Source organism: Phaseolus vulgaris, chromosome 1 (assembly GCF_051622355.1).
Source record: "Phaseolus vulgaris cultivar YP4 chromosome 1, ASM5162235v1, whole genome shotgun sequence".
NCBI classification, from domain to species: Eukaryota; Viridiplantae; Streptophyta; class Magnoliopsida; order Fabales; family Fabaceae; genus Phaseolus; species Phaseolus vulgaris.
Genome location: NC_143498.1, coordinates 7796139 through 7816035, shown reverse-complemented (window position 1 = coordinate 7816035; position 19897 = coordinate 7796139). Strand labels below are relative to the sequence as shown.

At 29.3% G+C, this 19897-nt stretch overlaps 2 protein-coding genes across 6 annotated transcripts; both read left to right on the top strand.

Moving 5' to 3' along the window:
- The first annotated feature begins 5114 nt into the window (after positions 1 to 5114).
- On the top strand, positions 5115 to 8796 carry LOC137813393 (methyltransferase). 4 transcript variants are annotated; one of them, XR_016519191.1, is made up of 7 exons: positions 5115 to 5292; positions 5370 to 5401; positions 6093 to 6235; positions 6453 to 6506; positions 7472 to 7549; positions 8194 to 8339; positions 8496 to 8776. XR_016519191.1 is itself a non-coding variant. In XM_068615600.2 (7 exons), the coding sequence occupies exons 1-7, from the start codon at positions 5238 to 5240 to the stop codon at positions 8533 to 8535; spliced, it is 561 nt and encodes a 186-aa protein (XP_068471701.2). In that variant the 5' UTR covers positions 5116 to 5237; the 3' UTR covers positions 8536 to 8796. The 4 variants fall into 4 exon arrangements, 3 of the variants coding, with proteins under 3 accessions (XP_068471701.2, XP_090155721.1, XP_090155720.1); XM_068615600.2 differs by having other exon boundaries at positions 5116 to 5292; positions 6453 to 6519; positions 8496 to 8796; XM_090299595.1 differs by lacking the exon at positions 5370 to 5401 and having other exon boundaries at positions 5128 to 5292; positions 6453 to 6519; positions 8496 to 8796.
- Positions 8797 to 13897: 5101 nt separating this feature from the next.
- LOC137813392 (uncharacterized protein At2g24330) lies at positions 13898 to 18739 on the top strand. Of its 2 annotated transcripts, none has more exons than XM_068615599.2 (5): positions 13898 to 14503; positions 15582 to 15726; positions 16375 to 16484; positions 17751 to 18171; positions 18289 to 18739. In XM_068615599.2, the coding sequence occupies exons 1-5, from the start codon at positions 14240 to 14242 to the stop codon at positions 18537 to 18539; spliced, it is 1191 nt and encodes a 396-aa protein (XP_068471700.2). In that variant the 5' UTR covers positions 13898 to 14239; the 3' UTR covers positions 18540 to 18739. The 2 variants fall into 2 exon arrangements, with proteins under 2 accessions (XP_068471700.2, XP_090155715.1); XM_090299589.1 differs by having other exon boundaries at positions 17735 to 18171.
- The last annotated feature ends 1158 nt before the right edge of the window (positions 18740 to 19897 follow it).

The window sequence follows — 19897 nt, the reverse complement described above, 5'->3', positions numbered from 1 at the left end:
TCTCTTGTATTTTGCATGGGGTGTGTTTTTTTTTCAGTGAAAATAAATTTTAATATATGCAAGAAATAAATAAGTATTGTTAACAGAAAAATAAATAAACTATTATTGTTAGAGTGATGATATCTAAAGAATTATTGAAGTTTTTGTTTTTTTTTTTTTGACAGGTTGTTAAGGTTTTATTCGGATTCTTGCCTTCGAGCTACTCCGGTTCTCGGTTTCAGGTGAATGTCAAATGGGAGAGGTATTTGTAGAAGGCATCCCGACGATCAAGTCAGTAAAGAGGCGTTCGGCACTTGGGTAGGTGTAAGTAATAATGATATACCTTGGAATATGTGTTATTTATATTATCTTAATGAACTGACCTCATTAGGTCTACTTTGTGGAATGAATCACACTTATGATTGCATTATCTAATTCTTAATGACAGTTTAACTTCACTAACCTTGTTTTGAACGTTAATGGTTATTGTACCGGTATGGGCGAGGCCGAGTCTACCTGGCCGAGACCTCATAAGACTTGGTCGAGAGGCCGAGACCTTAGAAGGCTTGGCTGAGACAATCAAGACCACTGGAATATGGCCGATGGCCGATCCATGTCATGATGATTTGGCCAACGGCCGACCCCTATTACAGTTAACGCTCAAAGCAATGTCAGTGAAGTTAATCTATCATTAGGAATTAGGTAATGCGACCCTAAGCAGTATCCACCTCGATAAACGGGCCCAACAAGGTAGGCCCATTATAATAATATAAATAGCACGCATTCCAAGGAGTAAGGTATGTCATTTATTACTGTTCACCTACCTGAGAGCTGACCACCCGTTTTACTGACTTGAGCGTCGGAGTGCCTTCGCAGGTACCCCTCTCATTCGGTGATTTACCCGAAGACCGAGTGCCGAGTACCGAAGGATAAGCAGGAGGACGAGAAGAATTCCAGCTAACCATCCAGTCACCTGACCGGCTGAAGGAAATAGCAGAAGACTTCAACAGTTCTCTAGGTCCCATCTCCCTAGCAGGAACACTTATATATGTCGGTCAATCAAACCGTTTGTGGATTTCTCGATCAGCTCGATCAGAAAGAGCAAACCACGTAAACCGAATCACATCAGCATATCGGTCGGCCATGCATGTTAGGACATAAACCGTAAATACTTGAAACTGAGGAATGAAATGAATAAATTTTAGAAAGCTTTGAAAAAGAGGACGGAAAGTGTAAGTGATATGAGAATTGAAACGAAAAGGGAAATTTTAATATATTAATTAAAATCGGAAATTCAATTTGATTAAATAATAATACATTTATAAACTTAAATTACAAGGAAATTGATGCAAAAGTGAAAAGTCAAAATATTAAAGGAAAAAAGCTTAGAATAAGAAAAAATGTTTAATGTGTATAGAAAATAAATTAAATAACTAAATGTATTTTCAGTCCTTAAAATATGAAGTTTCTTTATTAGGCCCGTAAACAAAGTATTATTTTCCTTAAATGATACGTCATGTGCACAATTCTTTTGCTTATTATATTTTCTTTCTTTCTTATTAGAAAATCATATTTGAATAGTGTTTATTGTAGATTTTGCTTCAACGCCTTTGTTAATTATTGAAGTTGGTCTAAACATATATCACTATAAGTACAAAAAAAATGATAAAAATTAATAATAAGTATAAATTTCGTCTATATATTATTTGTGTCTGTTTTTTTATTTGTCACAAATATTATTTATTATAGTAATAAAATAAAAAATAAAATGTTAAAATAATTACATTAAATAATTGAATACATATATTATAAATAATTACTAAAACATTATATAAAAAAATATTTTTCTTATAATAAAAATATAATTACTATAAAATTTATTAAATATTTATAAAGTAATAGTTATTTATCATCAATGGCACACTACTAATTATTAGCATATTAAAATTTGTCTCGATAATAATGCGTTATAAAATTATTCTTAAATATTTAATAGAAAATTTACAAGTACTTATATTTATATTTGATTTTGAAAATAAAATTTCAATTCACAATTGTTCCTCAAAGTCTCTTTCAATTAAAAATTGTCTGACATGTATCAAACCATTTAGAAAAAATAGAAAATAATGGAAATGGCATAATACAATAATAAAATAAAATATTATATAAAAAATAATAATTATGTAAAAAATATATATATAGGTTTTTATATATAGATATAAATATTATGAGTAATCATTAAAAAATATTAAATTTATTCTTCTTTAAATTTTAACATAACCTCTTAATGCGATAATTTTACTCTCACTACATTAAAATTACCATAATATTTGTATCAATAATAATGTGTCACAAATTCATTCTTATATGTTTAATAAAAAAATTACACAGATATATGTACTTATATAAGTGGTAAAAAATATTAAATTTATTTTGTTTTACCGAAATAGCCATAGAAACATCAATCTTATCTTGAAATCTAGTATAATTCCTCTTACGCCATATCATCTAAATAGAAAAAGTTATTACAACAAGCTTAATCAATTTAACCAAAAGATTATCATCAGTCTTAATAAAAGAAAGAAGATCATCCTTATTAGAGAAATGAGAAGTAAGAAAAGTTTGTGGAACTCAACTCCAAATATGCAAAGCATTAGAACATCCAAAAAATAAATGTTGAATGGACTCCTCATGCTTTTCACAAAGCGTACACATAAAACATATATGCAAACCTTTATTCTGAATATGTTGATATGTAGGAAGCAGCCCAAGAAAAACTTTACATAGTACTAGAGTTTTGGAAGGCGAAATATATAAAGACCAAATGAATCCCAACCATAGGGAACTCCTGGTTCCAAGAAAAAAGTCATAGCCTATTTAAGAGTGAAACGACCAGATTCATCTAAAATCCAATTAGGAATATCTTGTTCCTCCCTAACCATGATATGATTAAAAGACAAAGGAATATCTTTATTCATCTATGCATAGCTTTATTCTTTTTATTATGATATTAGTAAATAACATATTCACTTTAATTTAAATTCATCGTTTAAATTCAACATATAAAATTTTAAATTGCCTAAATTATTCTTTTTCTCTATCCCTCCCTCCCTCTAAATGGATGGAAATAAATAGATAGATATATAACATTAAAAAGAAAAAATTATAATTAATAATCAATTATAGAAAACAATAATCAATTATAATCACTATCATCTTCATCAATAATATTATTTTCTTTTGCATCATCACTTTCTTCTTTGTCATTATCGATAACTTCCATAAGTATCATTGGATTTCCATTAGTTGTGGGCTGGACTAAGTTATTTTTATCTAATGAAAACTCATGTTCATTGTCTAACGCATTAGATGTAAAAGAAATTGAGTTAATGTCTTTGTTTTCTTGACATACCCCATTTATAGCTTCCTCTGACATATCATATCAATCTCGATACTTTGTTTTCACTACTAGCCAATTAGGATCTTTGGTGTCTTTAACACAATACACTTATTCCTCAATTTGTGTTTACTATTAATAAGAATAAATCCATATTTTTTATTTATTTTTGTATCTTCTCCCATTAGAATACACATCCCAGTAGTCACATTCAAATAAAATAACATTATTTCCACCAAAGTAATTGAATTGAATTCAATAATATCAATCAAAACACCAAAGTAATATAAATTCCTGTATTTTCATCACCTATCATTAAAACTCCACTATTTTGTTATTTCAAATACATATCTCAATCATTTACATTAAACGTCCAACCATTTATCAATAACTTGTATATCCGAAAACACGTAAATGTAGTTTACAAGCCAAGTAGAATAATGACTCATTATGCTGCCTTCTCTTTTCAAAAGTCCAACATATTTAAAAAGTAATAAGATAAATGTGCTTAAGTTATATAATAATAGTCAAATATATTTAATTGATTCTTACATATTTTTTGAACCATTTTGATATATTTATTCAATATTTTGTGAATTTGCTTTCTCCAAATCTTGTTTATGCAGCTAATCATAGAATACATATAATAAATTATATATAACCACAATAATATAAAATTTAAGAAAATCGCTAACTTAATAAAAGTTAAGATTTCATCACAATTTTAGAGAATATAATTTCTTGTTTGTGTTTTGTTCTACTACATTTAACTCAACATATTTTTTTTTGCATGCAATAGTTTTTCAACTTCTAGAAAAAATTTAAATTTTGATTTATTTAAATGTTGTAGATCACCTTCATAATTTCTTCCATATCTATTTAATCTTGTCTCAGCTCCATCCAAATATCTGGAATAAAAGTGCACACACTTTTGTGCAATATAAGCTTTAGCAATACATCCTTTTGAACTAGCCTCCTTTCTTACATATGATTTAAGTCTACGAAGGTATTTTCCAATTAGATACATCCAATGATATTGTACTGGATCAACAATTTTTGTTTCATCTACCAAGTGAATGAATAAATGGACCATTATGTTAATAAAGCAAGGAGAGAATATTATATATATATATATATATAAATTTTCTGAACATATATATAATAATTTATGGAATGATTTTTTTCTTAGAACAAGCTTTTTTTTTCTCTCATTTGTCTTTTTTTTGGTGGTGCAGTTAGTAATAGAGGGGATATAGGAAGAAAGAAGCAATAAAAAAAGAGTTGGCCCAACATAAAAAGCTTCAAATGAAAGAATAAAATTACCATTCCATAAATGTAAGGTGATTTTTATGTATTTCCACTTGTGATATAGAAAATTTTGAAAGAGTGTTTTCAAAAAATATTCACTCTTATTAAGTTACATTTATTACACTAATCTTATATATTAAACTTTTAAATTTCAAATTTCATTTGATTTAGTAAATAGTCAATTTATTTCCACCATCTCAAATTATTCTTTTTATCTTTATTTAAATACTTAATTTTCTTTACAGTTTACAGCTTTCAATTTACCTTTTTATCATTATTTTTAAATTAATTTTAATAATTAAAAAAAAATAGTGAAAACATTTATCTATTCCGAATTTGAATCATATCTTGTACAATTTTTAAAAAATTAGTTTTTATTCGAGTTTTATCCAGATTTAAATAATTTAACATACTATTTAATATTTTCCCTCTCCTTTTTCGAAATACTCTTCTTTCCCCATTGATTCTTCTCACACTGCATCTCTCTTAACTTCTCAAGACGCATCCATTTTCATTCCAGTTTCCGCCATTTGTGTTTCTCTTCCTTGTGGCCATGGCACTGCATCTCTGTGTCAGTTTCAATTCAACCACTTCCAGTTTTCCTCAAGGTTTTCTCTAATTCGCACGCATGCTTTTCTGCATCGCATTTTTTCCCACAGTTTTAACTTACGCGCAAAATTTTTAGGTCAAAAATGCAAGTACGAAGGTCAATCAGTGGTATGAACTATCTCTCCCTCACAATTCGCGCTTCAATTTCCTAAACCTAACTCCTTTACTTTCGATACGACCATCGATTCACAGTAATTACCAAACAATTTTGTGCCGTTGAAGAAAAAGTCAAACGGTTAGGGTTTACGTTTTATACAGTGAAATAGGTGATGTTTGTATGTTTGTTATGTTCTCATAACTTTTAGAGTTTTACATTGTTAATCTACTTAATAAAGAAATTCATTAAATATGAATCTATATTAGTGAAGAGACACTCTAAATTTGATTAGAGGATAACAATAATAGTGTCTATAGTTTTGCACTGAAGTTTTTGTCCTTTGGTTTATTAGCCTGTGAAGGGATAATCTATCTATTCAGTTCTTGAAACATAATGCTCTCTCCTGAATAGTCCTTAAAGGCTTCTAACTAATAAAATTATATAAGTATGCTCCCCTGGCATTAGAAATTATGTGTCTCCAAGTATTAAAAAATTCTTCAAATTAATCCCCCAGTGTTTGTAAAATGTGATTTAGACTTGAGTAGTAATTGTCCAGGTGGAGCTATGTCGACAACTTCAGTTTCTCATTGGTGTCTTGTCTAGTAGTACTAGAGTGTCTCTAACTTATACTGATTTAAGGAAAAAAAATTTTGTGTATATATTTACTTATTTATTTTGAATTTATAAATTGAGTTTGTGTAGAGAGCACTTCCTATACGTATACTATCAGTGGGGAAGAAGCGATCACCTGGACTTCAACTCATGGTTGATGAGTATGTTGATAAGCTCAGGTACTATTGCAGTGTTGAGGATATTCAAATACGGTCAAATCCACGAAATGCGCGGTAAGTTCAGTTCACCAGAGTTACTTTTGTTTGAGCACAGTTTCATTTTGTCTTGCTTTGGGTGATGAATGTGAGTTCCGAATTAGTATTGTGAATGTGAGTGTATGTATGTATGCAAGATGTACCTGCTAGTTTTAGCAACAAATAGTTGTACAGAGGAATTTTGTTGTGTTTTTGTTGTCTAATAGAAAGGTTTAATGATCTGTTTGCCTTATAGTGACCAAAGGGCTCAGGTCGATGCTGAAGACGAGGCAGTGATGAACCTTATAAGGTCTGATGATTGGGTATAGTCTCCAACATGCATGAATTTGAATTACAGTAGTGAATAATTTGTCGTCCTCATTTGTACTTTTAAGTATGCTCTGTTTTGTGGAAGAGATGAGAAAGTTAGTGCAATGAAGGATTCGTATTGGGCGTTAGAAATAAATATTGTTGCTTGGTGCATGCTTAGAAAGTTATATAGCTTATATGGGTTAAATATAATTATAGTCTTTAAAATTAAAAAAAAACATCACAATTTTAGGGACTAAAAATATATTTAAACTAAGTTGTACTGGTGCGTCCATTTGTTTTGTTGTTTCTCTTAATTGTTTGAATTTTTCTTCTTCTTACCCCACTTTTGAAAAGGCAAATAGATCTCTATTTGAAGCCTTGTTTTGTCCTCGCCAAAGCTGTGTAACGTGATTTGTGGTCTTTCAATGCTCCCTTAGCTCTCTTTGTCTTGTGGTGATGGCATATTTGTGTCTAATTGGGCTATATAAATAGACATTAGTGCCAATTCTGTATCATGTTTTGGTTGCTGACGGTCTTAATGCACATTGTGTTCCTTTTCTTTCCGGGAATATTTTCTACCGGACAGACTACTACACTCACTTTGAACTTAATCCTCTCAATCATTGTATCCATAAAGATTTATGTCATATGTTTGATTGCCAAGATTGACATGGTTCCAATTTTTGCTTTAAATTCTTGCCTGAAAGTCAAAACCCACTTTACTTGCAACTCATTTTTCATCATATTGGCAATGTTTGATTTAACTTATTTTAAAGAAACAATAGCTTATTTTAACTAGCTTTTCGAGAGAGCTTCTGAAAAGTAAGTGTCATCAGATTTCATTTAAACCAAACATGCCAAAGCGAGCCAGTTACAGAATTTTAGATCTTTGTTTTCTCAGAAAGAATTTGATTTTTCTTCCCTCCTAATTTGGTTTTATCTGTCATCTACCTGCACTTATAGGTTGTGATGTTGGATGAACGTGGGCTAGACATAGGATCTGAGCAAATGGCAGAGTTGGTGGGCGATGCAGGAAATACTGTAAGAACATTTTGTATGCTTGCTGGCACTACGATGAAATAAAGCATTATAAGTTATCAATCATGTAACAGATCCTTGATATCCTGTCTACATCGACATTGAATACCTCAATTCTGTTCGTTGTTATAGTAAACTAATACCGTTCATGACCTTGGTTTATTGTGAATTGACTTATCACTAAAACATTTTAGTAGCCACCAGAATTATCATATCCACTTTTGATATATTTTGTAAAGTTGCAGGTCACCAAAGCTTTATACTTTGACTTTTGTCCTGTTACTTGTAAAAAACCATCATCTCTCACGCAGGCCAAAATGGTTTTGTCAGTTTTGAACTCTTGAAGTGTGATTTCTAGTCCTGTAATGCAACGCAAGTTCATATTTGATCTTATTTAGTATTAGATGCTTCTCAAAAGTAGCATCACTAGTTTTAGTGTTTTTACTTTTCCAGTTTACTGCATTGTTTGAATTTCTTTTTCAAGCCAAAGTTGCTTTATATACATTTGTGTGCATGGCGTCTATGTCCATTCTCTTGTGATTTCCATTCATGTTATAGCTCATTTGTTCTTTTTAATATGAATATACCTTTGAGTAAAATTTCATGTTAAATAAAAATAAATTTCATTGATTTCTGCTTTCTCACAGGGTGCTTCACGGATATCTTTTTGTATTGGTGGTCCCTATGGTCATGGAAGAAAAATGAAGGAACGGGCTAACTTATCAATCAAGTTATCTTCACTGGTCTTAAATCACCAAATAGCATTACTTGTACTCATGGAACAGCTTTACAGGTAGCTATAATTTAATCTCTTAATATTATATTCTAAATTTTTAATCTTATAGACTAAAGTTGTAGCACTAGGTCTTCATAATTATCTAATGAATTGATCATATTCATGAGACTATTAGTTGTAAGTGGCTAACATACTTCAATATTTGATTTGTAGGTCTTGGACAATTTTAAAAGGACAAAAGTACCACCATTAGTAGATATCCTTTCTTATTCTTCTTATCTATATGTCTTTTATGACCAATCGAGCTTTCCTCTGAACCTTTTATCTCTTGTCTTCTATTTAACATAATTTCCTTATTTGAATTTTGGGTGAAAAACCGAGTTGTCTTGTTATGCATAGTTGAATTTGATTATATAAGTGTACATATGAAGTGACGTGAAAAATCGTTAGGTGGTTGTTTTTCTTGTTTAACTTGTTCCATTATTAAAGCGGAAGTGTGTTTCTGTTAGAATTATTCTAAATTTTTTATAACATCAAACTTGTCACTGTAGAAGAAATTAATTCTGTTTAAAGCTATCTCATAATTTATTTAGAGATTAAATTGTTCGAATTTGGTTTGAAAGTTGTTCCAAATAGGATATGACATTACTCTTTTTGCAGATGACCTTATCCTATTTGAAAGAAGAAAAAAACTTCTAGAGTAATTGCCAATAATGAGACTTAAATAAAACATTTCATTAGTTTTTTTTATAATTATGTAAACTCTAAATGTAACAAGTTTTACTTATTCATTTATAAAAGGATTCATATAAATCCTCTTTCTGGATGTAAGTTTGAATGCATCTCTATAAGTCTGACAAACAATTTTTTTATTCCCAGACTTTTTTATGGATTGTGGCTCAAGGAAACCATAAATATCAACATTGTCCATGTTGATAATTATCTGATTTATATACTTACATTGTTAATATAAATATTAGTGACATGATTCATGAAACATTATAAAACAGTATATGTTGTTGATGGTCAATCACTTCCGGACCCAATACCAAAATGTTTAACATATAATAATTATCCAATTTAAAACATAATACAGTATATTCCATATGCAATATAATAAAACTAATTATCTATATAAATAATTGCAAACCAAATAATAATTAAAATTATAATTAAAACCTTCAAAAATAAAAAATTAACCTAAAGTGTGAACGGAGTTGTGGCGACAATAGAGACAATGTGGTGACAACAGTGGCAGCAAGAGTGGCGACAACAATGGTGGAAAACACAATGCGACGACGGTGGCAACGAAGAGGAGGAAAATACTAGAGAAGTGGTGTGATGCTCTTACGACGAAGAGGACAAAATAAGAAGCAGTGGGGGTAGTGATAGAGGTGGGGGCAGCTCAGTGGCAGCGACGATGGAAGTTGAGTGACAGCGAAGGTGGAAGCAGAGTTGACAATAATAGTGGAGACAAAGTGAAGCAAGAAAACGTAAAGTACCGCGAACAGAGAGTGAGGCCGCGAGCTAAGAAAATAGGATAAAAACATATATTGCACCGGTTAGTAGTGTAAGATATTTTTTTATTAGCTTAAACTTTTTTTTTACTCTGAAATAACATATAACATCGGTATGTTATATGTATTTTTTAAAACTTTAAAATCTTTTTTGTTAATATAGAAATTACATATAACATTGGTTTTACTATCCAGATGTTACATATAATTCCAAAGATAAAAATTTTAAAAAACATTTTTTCTTTATCTGAGCAAGATATGTTACACTGGTTCTTCTATCTAATTGATGTAATATGTTCCAAATATTTACAAAAATGTCATCACATTTTTGTTTATATCAATTCTTGTTTAATCGACCTAATATTTCATCGTAAAAAGAATTATTTGCACTAGTGTGCTAATAAAAAAATCATTGTGAACAAGAACCACTATCAAAAATATGAAATTGAAAAGAAACAATTTTAATTCTTACACTGAGATTAAAAATAAAATACAAAACTTAATATTATAGAGAAATAATTGTGAACAAGAAACACTATTAAAAAAATATGAAAATGAATAGAAACAATTTTAATTCTTACACTGAGATTAAAAATAAAATAAAAAAGTTAATATCAAAATTCAACTAAAATTAAATCTTGTGTATTTCTTATCTCCTTCACTTTTTCCTTTCTTGTCATGGTTTCACATACTTTCATACTAGTTTTTTTTGTTGTTGACTAGTGATTTAGGTTTATTCATTCAATTGACCTTTAACAATTGAAAAACTGTCTAATGTTTCTTCGATGGGTGGCAAAACAAAATCAATGATTCAATTTTCTTTCATAATGGCATGTGCATTATTTTCACGTTCTTGCATCATTACATTTTCCTAATTTTTAATAAATTTTCATAAATTCCTTATTTTCTTTTCAATAAGACTCTTATCGTTTGAAGTTTTTTTCTATGCACAAACTTACTTACTAAGAATAGTTTATTTACTCTCTCTAGTAAGTATCAATTTTTTTTCTCAATAAAATAACTTATCTTCTCTTTACAATAAAGTATCATTTATTCTCTCTCCACCAAAGAGCAACACATGACATAGAGTATTTCAATAAATTTTTTTCTCATTTCAATGAAAATAAGTTTTCCTTTATAATTCTTTTTTTACTATTAAGACATTTCAATGAAGATTTTTTGTTTAAGAATTTTAATCTCTTTCTCTTTCTATATATATATATTTATTTAATCTTAACTTCAAAAAAATTATTGCTCCGAAAAAATGACTAAAAAAAAACTTTTATTATCTAATAAAGATTGTAATGCAGAATTCACAAATCCAAAAATTAAAAATGAATCAATTTATGTTTGCAAAAAACTTCACAATTTTATGCTATACTTTGAATACTACTTTAGAAGAAAAAAAAGTTGTTCTTGATCTCAATGTTATTCCATATCCAAAATCATATTCTATATCCAATATCATTTTAAAGTCAACTTTTATTTAATTTAAACAAAGAACCACATTATAATGTTGAAAACATTAAAGAGACCAACAACGATATTTGTATGAGTAAGTTTTATACGTTATATCTATTTTAAAATTGTCAAATTTTAATATTAATATTAAATTATTTTAAACTTTCGATTCATTTTATTTATAGGTTAAAAAAATACTTTTTGTTTTGATTCGGGGTTTTTGCCAAGTAAAAAAAATACTTAAGTTTATAAACAGGTACAAATCTTTATCTATGATAAGGTATATCATAAGATTAATATCAACATCTTGACTAAAAAAAAGTACTTTTTTTGACAGAGTCGATTTATTAATATTCCATTCTTTTCTTTAAAGTCTTACATGCATTTTTTTATGCAGTTAATAAAAAATTATATAAGAAAAAGGAAATATTTATTTTGTCAATTTAACATTAAATAGCACTATAAGATGATCATTAAATAAAAATCAATTTTAGAGAAAAGAAATTAGTTGTTATATTGAATAAATTATATAATATTTTAGAGACTAAAAATAATTATTGATATCTAAATTAGTTTCTATTATTGATAAATAGTTTCTAGATTGATATCTAATTAACTATCAATGTTTTAGCTACTAATTATTTAGATTCTAAAGTTGGTAGCTAAAATCTTAAAAGTCAATTAGGTACCAATTTAGAAATTATTTATCAATAATAGAAATTAATTTAGATACCAATAATTTCTTTAGTCTATAAAATAAAATAGTATCTAATTTGGTTAATATATCAATTAATTATTTTTTTGTCTCTAAAATTGGTTTATATTTAATGATTTTCTTGTAGTGTAGGCATAGACATATAAACAAACTTGGAAGTAATAGAAAATAATTCTCATACATTAAGGTACTAATGTTTTATTAGTTTAAATTTATTTATACTTTAGTATCTCCTTTTTTATTTGTAATGCTAGAAAATTATGAATGTAAGACAAGAGCAAGAAAATACTCTTATTATTGTTTATCATGTTCTACTACAAAAAAATATGGATAGAAAATTACAAAAAAGAGTGTAAAATATAGTGACCTCATTATTTGGAAGAAGAGTAAAGGAAAGTAGGATGCATGATATATATGTCTAAAAGAAAGGCAAAAAGTTGTGAATTTAAAGGAATTTAAAAAAAGGTTTTAATATTTATTCAACAAGATAATAATAATAATATTAATACAAAAGATTGGTTCCACATTCATTTGATATGTCAACTAGCAAAGTTGTTGAATTTAAATGTCTTAAAACTTGGATTTAGAATAATTTAGAATCTAAAATAGTTAATAATTAAAAATTTTGATAATTAATGGTAGATACCAATTTAAAAACTACTTTATAGATTTTTATTAATAATAAAAACTATTTTAAGTATCAATAATTTTTTAATTTATAAAAAATATCAAATTTAGTCAATATAATAACTAATTATTATTTATTTTTTAAATTGATTATTATTTAATAATTTTTTTACAGTATAATCTATCATCATAACTAATAAAAAATATTAATATTTTATTAAAAGAGGAAATAAAAAGTGCACGTGTAATAATTTGCTTAAATTATACATGAAACTTGTCCCCTACCATTTAATATATTAGATAGCAAGCCAATTTTTTTATAAATAAAATTAATTTTATATAAATTTCATTCAAAGTCAATTAAAGAGTTTTTCCTACATCCACCGTTACTACTTTCTATTTCAATTCGCCACATGACATCACCCCCACATATCTCGGAGTCATTTATTACAATAGTTTTTTTTTTTCTTCTCTTAAATACGCAAAACAAAATGAAAATTTCTCTATATAACACATTGCCCCTTTAAATAAATTATTAATACATATTTATCAATTAAATATTAATAATATTAATATTTTTATTAATTTAATACTAACCCTTTAAATACACTAAGTTTATTTTAAATATTTATTTTCTAAGAAAAAAGTTTGTAATACTGTGATATATAAATAAATAATTTTCATTGCCATGTAATAAGGTTTTTTTAACTAATTTAAAAGACATTTACTAAGAGATATTAGTAAATATTATTTAGTGAATATGATTCATGGTTGAATGAAAAAATAATGAACTAAATTGAATTTTAAATTTCGTTGCTAAGATGTATTAGTTTATCGGTATTTTGATAGTTTATTTTTGATAATTTACTCTTTTATTGGTTATATCAATTTAAAAGTAAATTTTTGTTAACAATCAAAACTAATTTACATAGTAATAGTTTTTTAATTTATAAAAATATATAACTTAATTAATATGATAATTAATTATTTTTTAATTCTAAAATTAATTATTATTTAATATTTTTTAATGATATACATAATTAATTAAAAATCTAAAAATTTATAATTAATTAAAAATTTAAGAACTACATAAATTCAGAAACCAAAAGTAGTAACAATTAAAAATGAAAAAAAAAACATAAAAAATTATATATTTTCAATCTATATTATTTAACTTTCCATAATAATAATAATAATATCTAACAAAGTAATTAACGGTTGACTGGTAGTAGTAACAGTGATCGTGAAAAAGTGAAGTTTCAACTACTTCACACCTTTCTCCATCACCATGCATCATATCTCTTCAACCTTTTTTTTTAATTCATTTAAAAAAAAAAGCACTAGCGTGATGCAGTGTCATAAAACCATTAGCGGAGCGTGAACTCCAACGCGCGTGGCATCGCGTGCACCAGCAACATTATCTATAAACCAAAACCCCAAAAATTTGAATAACCCTCTCTGCTCTTACTTCTTCTTCCTCCTCTCCCCCACTTCACAACAACATCCTCACCCTCCTACGCGCGCAAGATCTCAACTGTCGAACCTTCTAGAACCCTTCCAGATCTTCATTTTCTTCTCTTCTTCTTCTGCTACCTCATTCTTCCATCTTCTTCTCTTCCGACGAATCACTGTGAGGGATGGGGGACGAGAAAGGTGAGACCAAAGAAGCTAGTGCTGTGAAGGAGAGTACCGAGGACAATGCGGAGAACACGAAGAAACAGAAGAAGGGCTTTTTTTCACGATTGTGGAATGCCTTATTCAGCTCCAACAAAGACGATTTCGAGAAGAGGCTTCAGTGTATCACCAAAGAAGAAAATACTGTTGTTGCCAGAATGAGCAACAGATCTCGCTCTTGGAGGCGAACCTCTCGCCAGCTTATTTTATTCTCCATTCTGTTCGAGGTAATTTTCGTTTCGCTCTGAACTTGCTTGGCCACTGTGGGGAGAGTACGAATAATAGATAGATGGATGTGAGGTTTGAATTGTGGTTGTGGAGTCTCTGGTGACCTTGACGTTGTGAGAAATTGAGGTCGCAATTGCCGTTGCGATGCGGTTTTGGAGGCTTCGGACATTGGTGTTGTGGAGACAAACCTTGATTCTGCGGGAAATTGCCCTTGTGATGTGGAGACTTCAAAACTTGATGTTGTGGAGACTTCAAAGACCTTGACGTTGTTGAAAATAGAGGCTGCAATTGCGTTTTTTAAAGAGTGGAGAATTTAGACTTTGGATATTTGAAGGAATTAAGCATGGGTTTTTTCTTTTCTTTGAAGAAAAGAACAATTTTTATCATAATTTTTTTTAAAGATTTTTGTCGTGAATTTAGTTGTTTGATGAGTTCAAAGGTTGTTTGTGTTTTAGTTTTAGTTTTTTTGTGGACTATGGGTCTATTGGATGATTTTGACTGAATCGGGATTAAAAAAAGTGATTTGTATTTGGGAATGGTCTTAATTATGGGATGCCTAAGTTTTGCATCCAGTAAGATGAGATTCTCCGTGTGGTATTTCAGTACTTGGTTCTCCTTCCTTAATAGCTAACTTTTCAGAGTGGGTTCTCCAAATTTGTTAGTGTTTATCAGTTGGTATTTGAGCTTGTTGTTGGTGTCTCCAAAAGGACTACTTACAGATAGTAGTAAAGTGTTTGACTCTTCGCCTCTAATAGCTAGCTTTTGAGAGTCAGTTCTCCAAATTCTTGGGTGCTTATCACGTGTTTTAGAAGTTAGTTTAGATTTGGTTTGGATGAGGAAGTAGAACCATTTTTGGACTATAAGTGTAGATGTAGTTTGGATTATGCCATAGATTATTTGAAAGGAAATGAACATGAAATAGATCCGAGGTGTATGATAATGCTTTATCTTCTATACAGAATGACAGTGGGTAATTGCCTCAAATTTTAAATTTCTCCACTGACAGTATTCTTAACTTTCCTAGGGTGTATGATTAAATGGATTTTGCTTAAAATTAAAATGGTTTTCAACTTTCAGGTCATTGCTGTAGGTTATGCTATTATGACAACAAGATCAATGGATATGAATTGGAAAATGCGGGCAATCCGAGTTTTGCCAATGTTTCTTTTACCTGCCTTGTCAACTGCTACATATTCAGCATTCGTCAGTTTCACAAGGATGTGTAAGTGTCCAAACTCATATATATCTCATTCTCTTGCATGTAGTTCTTTTTGTTTTGTTTTGTAGAACCATTTATTTATCTGTTCTACTGAATCTGCTGTTGACTTCTAGAACAGTAGAACTTTAATTTAGCGTTCCCATTTTTTTTTTCAAATTTGTGCTCATCAATTGTTCTAGTCCTCCATATATGGTTTATAGTTGGAAGGGTTTTGACTCCATCACTTTAATTAACAACCTCTAAGAGTGAGTGAAAAAAGTGTTATTTAAGTGTTCTGAGAAATGAATGTTTTTTATAAAAAGCAACTGCTCCAGTGTAGTCTTGCAGCAAATGCTCATAAAAATGCTTGATTTTAACATATCTTTACATAGTAGAAGTAGAAGGTCCTCAAGATCATATGCAATCTTTGTACAAATACCGGAAATGAAATTCTGTGCCGAAAAAGTTGAACATGAAGCAACATTCATTATACATTTGGTACCATCATCCATAAGTTGTAATAGCTACTACTGATAACCCCACTGATTTAATTTGTTACATTAGAATCCATTTTAATAGTGCGCTTTTGACTTGAAGCTAGTTTTTAGAGTTTGATATGCCAAGTGCAAATAATGTTAGTTTAAATTTAAATAGAAAATTGTGATTTTATAGGCGATCGCAAGGACCAGAAAATTCTTGATAGGCTTAGAGCTGAAAGGAAAGCAAAAATTGATGAGCTCAAAGAGAAGACAAATTATTACATTACTCAACAACTCATTCAGGTACTTGTTTAAAGTTATTATTGGTACATTGGTTTCAATATTACCTTTGTTGCTTGTCACTCAAATCAGACAATATACTGGGGTTGTTTTCTTTCATGCTTTATTTGGTGCATAAAAGTAGATCTTTAGTGCGTAAGTAAATACTATTTTTTTACTTGGTGTTCACACATCACACCTAATAATGTAGTAAAATCCAGTCAAACAATTTGAATCTGTTACAAGTTATAACTATTGCCACAACACTTGATATCACCAAATAAGAAAATTTGGCCTCCTTTCTTGCACTACCGTGACCAACTGCTGCTGAAACCAACGTGCCATTACCGCTACACAATATCAGATGAGCCTTCAAGAAATATGGCGCCTGAAATTGAGGCTTTTTATGACCCAAACATAATAAAAGCCTAATTAGACAAAAAAATCCCAAAATAAACTCTTATGAAAGATAAGACAAATCTCTAAATTGCAAAAGTAGGACAATTATTTCTAAAAGTAACACATAATTAATAAATATTTTGCACCCTCTTTCAATAATTGCCCATTTTTCATTCTTTCTGATTATCAGTTGAATCTTTCTTTTTGCGTTGTGTATTTTCTCACCAGCAGAATTTTCTTTCACTTTCATATATTTCTACATTTGTCTTAATAAAAATTTATTCATTCCCTTAGTTTATTTTCATTATACAGTTAGCTAACTAGTATATTTTTGGTGTTAATAATATGACTCATGACTAATGTCTATAACTCTTAGTTAGGATTAAGGCAATTGAATCATATACTCCATCAGTGCAAAGAAGGGTATTTTTTTCCCGGAAGTATTGACAGATTATATTTTGCTTGACAACAAACATCTAATAGGTTAGCATCATGCTATCTTGTTACTCATTCAACCGGGTAACAATGACTGTATAAGAGCTAAGCCTCTTTGTACTATCAAGCCATATCCCATTATCTGTAAAAATAGATAAACTTTTACAGATTAAATGTGATCGCGTTCATTATGTTATTTGTTAACATTAAGAAGTTTTTCCTTCGGGAAGTAAACGAATCATGTTATCCATTATGTTATTTGTTAACATTAAGAAGTTTTTCCTTCGGGAAGTAAACGAATCGCATATGAAATGATCAATTAAACACGACTAGAATCCTAGTTTCTTTAGTATATATTCCTGTGCTTTCAAGTTTATTATTAAAAGTCAACTTGATGTATTTGTTGCAAATAATTTAATATTATTCTGTATTATACTTAGCTCTTGTGATCAACAGAGATATGACACGGATCCAGCAGCAAAAGCAGCCGCTGCAACTGTTTTAGCATCTAAGTTGGGTTCAGATTCTGGTTTGAATGTGTATGTGGAGAATGAATCTTCTGGTGCTCCAACTGGGAAGACCAAGGATGTTGAAGTTGTACAGTCAACCGGACTTCGAAATCGCAAGCAAGTGAACTCTAGATCCACTAGTCCAGGGACAAACACAACAAATTATTCTGATCAACAATTAGTTGGTTCTGGGAAAATTAATCAAACTCAAACTCCTGAGCATAATGAGCTTGTAGTTGTTGAACATCTTCCTCAAAGTTCAGCAATGAATGATGGAGGGTGGATTGCTCGAATTGCAGCATTGCTTGTGGGGGAGGATCCCACGCAGTCTTATGCACTCATATGTGGTAATTGCCATATGCACAATGGTAAGTTGACTGCATTTAATGTTCTAGGATTTTTTCATACACATGCACTGACACGCAATACAAAGTAATAGCTAATTTTCATTTTTAAATTATAAAGTGTGTTTTTATCTGCTGAAGGTCTTTCTCGGAAGGAGGATTTCCCATTCATTACCTATTACTGCCCACACTGTCACGCCTTGAACAAACCAAAGCAATCGGATGAACATATATCTTTCCCAAACACCACTAGTTCTCCAAAAGCACATGATGGCGAAGAAGTCCAAAAAGCTGGTGCTTCTGACAGCTTAATCGTAAGTGACAATCCTGTAAAAGCTACCCCTGAGATTGAGGAAGTATCTGACCGGGCTGCTTCAGGGGAAGAAAGCTAGTTAAATGACAAGCCTCATTTGGGAATGGAGTATTTCAATGGCATGTTCTTGCCCTTTGTTTCAGGTCAAGGTCCAACTGTTAAGGTAAATTTTGCAGTTTGTTTCCTCATTGATGTTGTAACAGGAAGAGTTTTGATATATTACTTTGACACTTGCGATTTATAAATTATAATACATAAAGTACATGTCTTGCTTGTCAATTAAGGCAATTTTAGGATTTTGATATAATTTTTTCTTTTCTTTTCTTAGGATACTCATAATTTAAAAATCGGACTGTATCTAAGAAAATTGAAAACAACTTCGCAGTTGGTTTCATCATTGTTGTTGTAACAAGAAGAGTTTAAAACATATTACTTTGAAAATTGTGATTTATAAATTATAGCTCACAAATTACATGTCTTGCCTGAGTTAAGGCAATTTTGTGATTTCCATATATTTTCCATTTTTCTTGGAATAGTTTTATTGATGAAAACAGAAAACAATAAGCATAGAAAGAAGTGAGATTGGACTATTTTTTATAAGAAAATCGATGAAAGGGACCATGTACAAAGGCTAAAAATTGGTTTAGTTTAAAAAAAACTGGATTCCAATCTAATTCATGGTTTGTAACAGTTGATATTATATAGGATTTTCACACGTTATGTTAAACTTGGTAACCGTTGATCAGAGTTCATAAATATTTTAACTATGATACCTATGTTATGACTCATGAAAAAAATAGTTATCTCTTTATTCTTTTCAATTTTAATTTGTTAAGTTTATCTTTAGTTTTACATTATTATTGTTGTTTAATTATTCAAAAAGCATATCACTTTACTGCATTCTCAAATACTATAAACTCGTTGTGTTCATTCTACATTTCTGTTCCTTTTTTATTCTTCTTGATTTTTCAGTACTATTTATTTTAATCTTTTAGAACCATTTTCAACTATTTTGTTTTTCATGTAACTAATAATTCTGCGAGTTTCTTTTACGTCATTTATAATTTACACAATTTTACTTGCATTTTCTTTTAAATGTTCTTCAAAATAACAAAGGATTGTTAAAAATTTTTTTTCTCTTTGGTCAAATGAAGTTTAAATAATAAATATGAATTTTAGTTCTTATGGTAATGAAAGTCATATTTTGATAATAACAAATATCAATTTTGATTCTTTAATTGTTATCTGTCTCGAGAATAACAAAGATTTGGTCTAAATAAAAGAATTTACAATCATCATTCTTTTGATTAAGATGTTTTTTATAAAATTACATTTTACCAAAAATAAATTAGCAATTGTGGTATCCCTATGTTATTTCAAACACTCATTTGGTTAATTTTAAACATGTGATTTTTTTGTGTGTGAGATTGCGTAGTA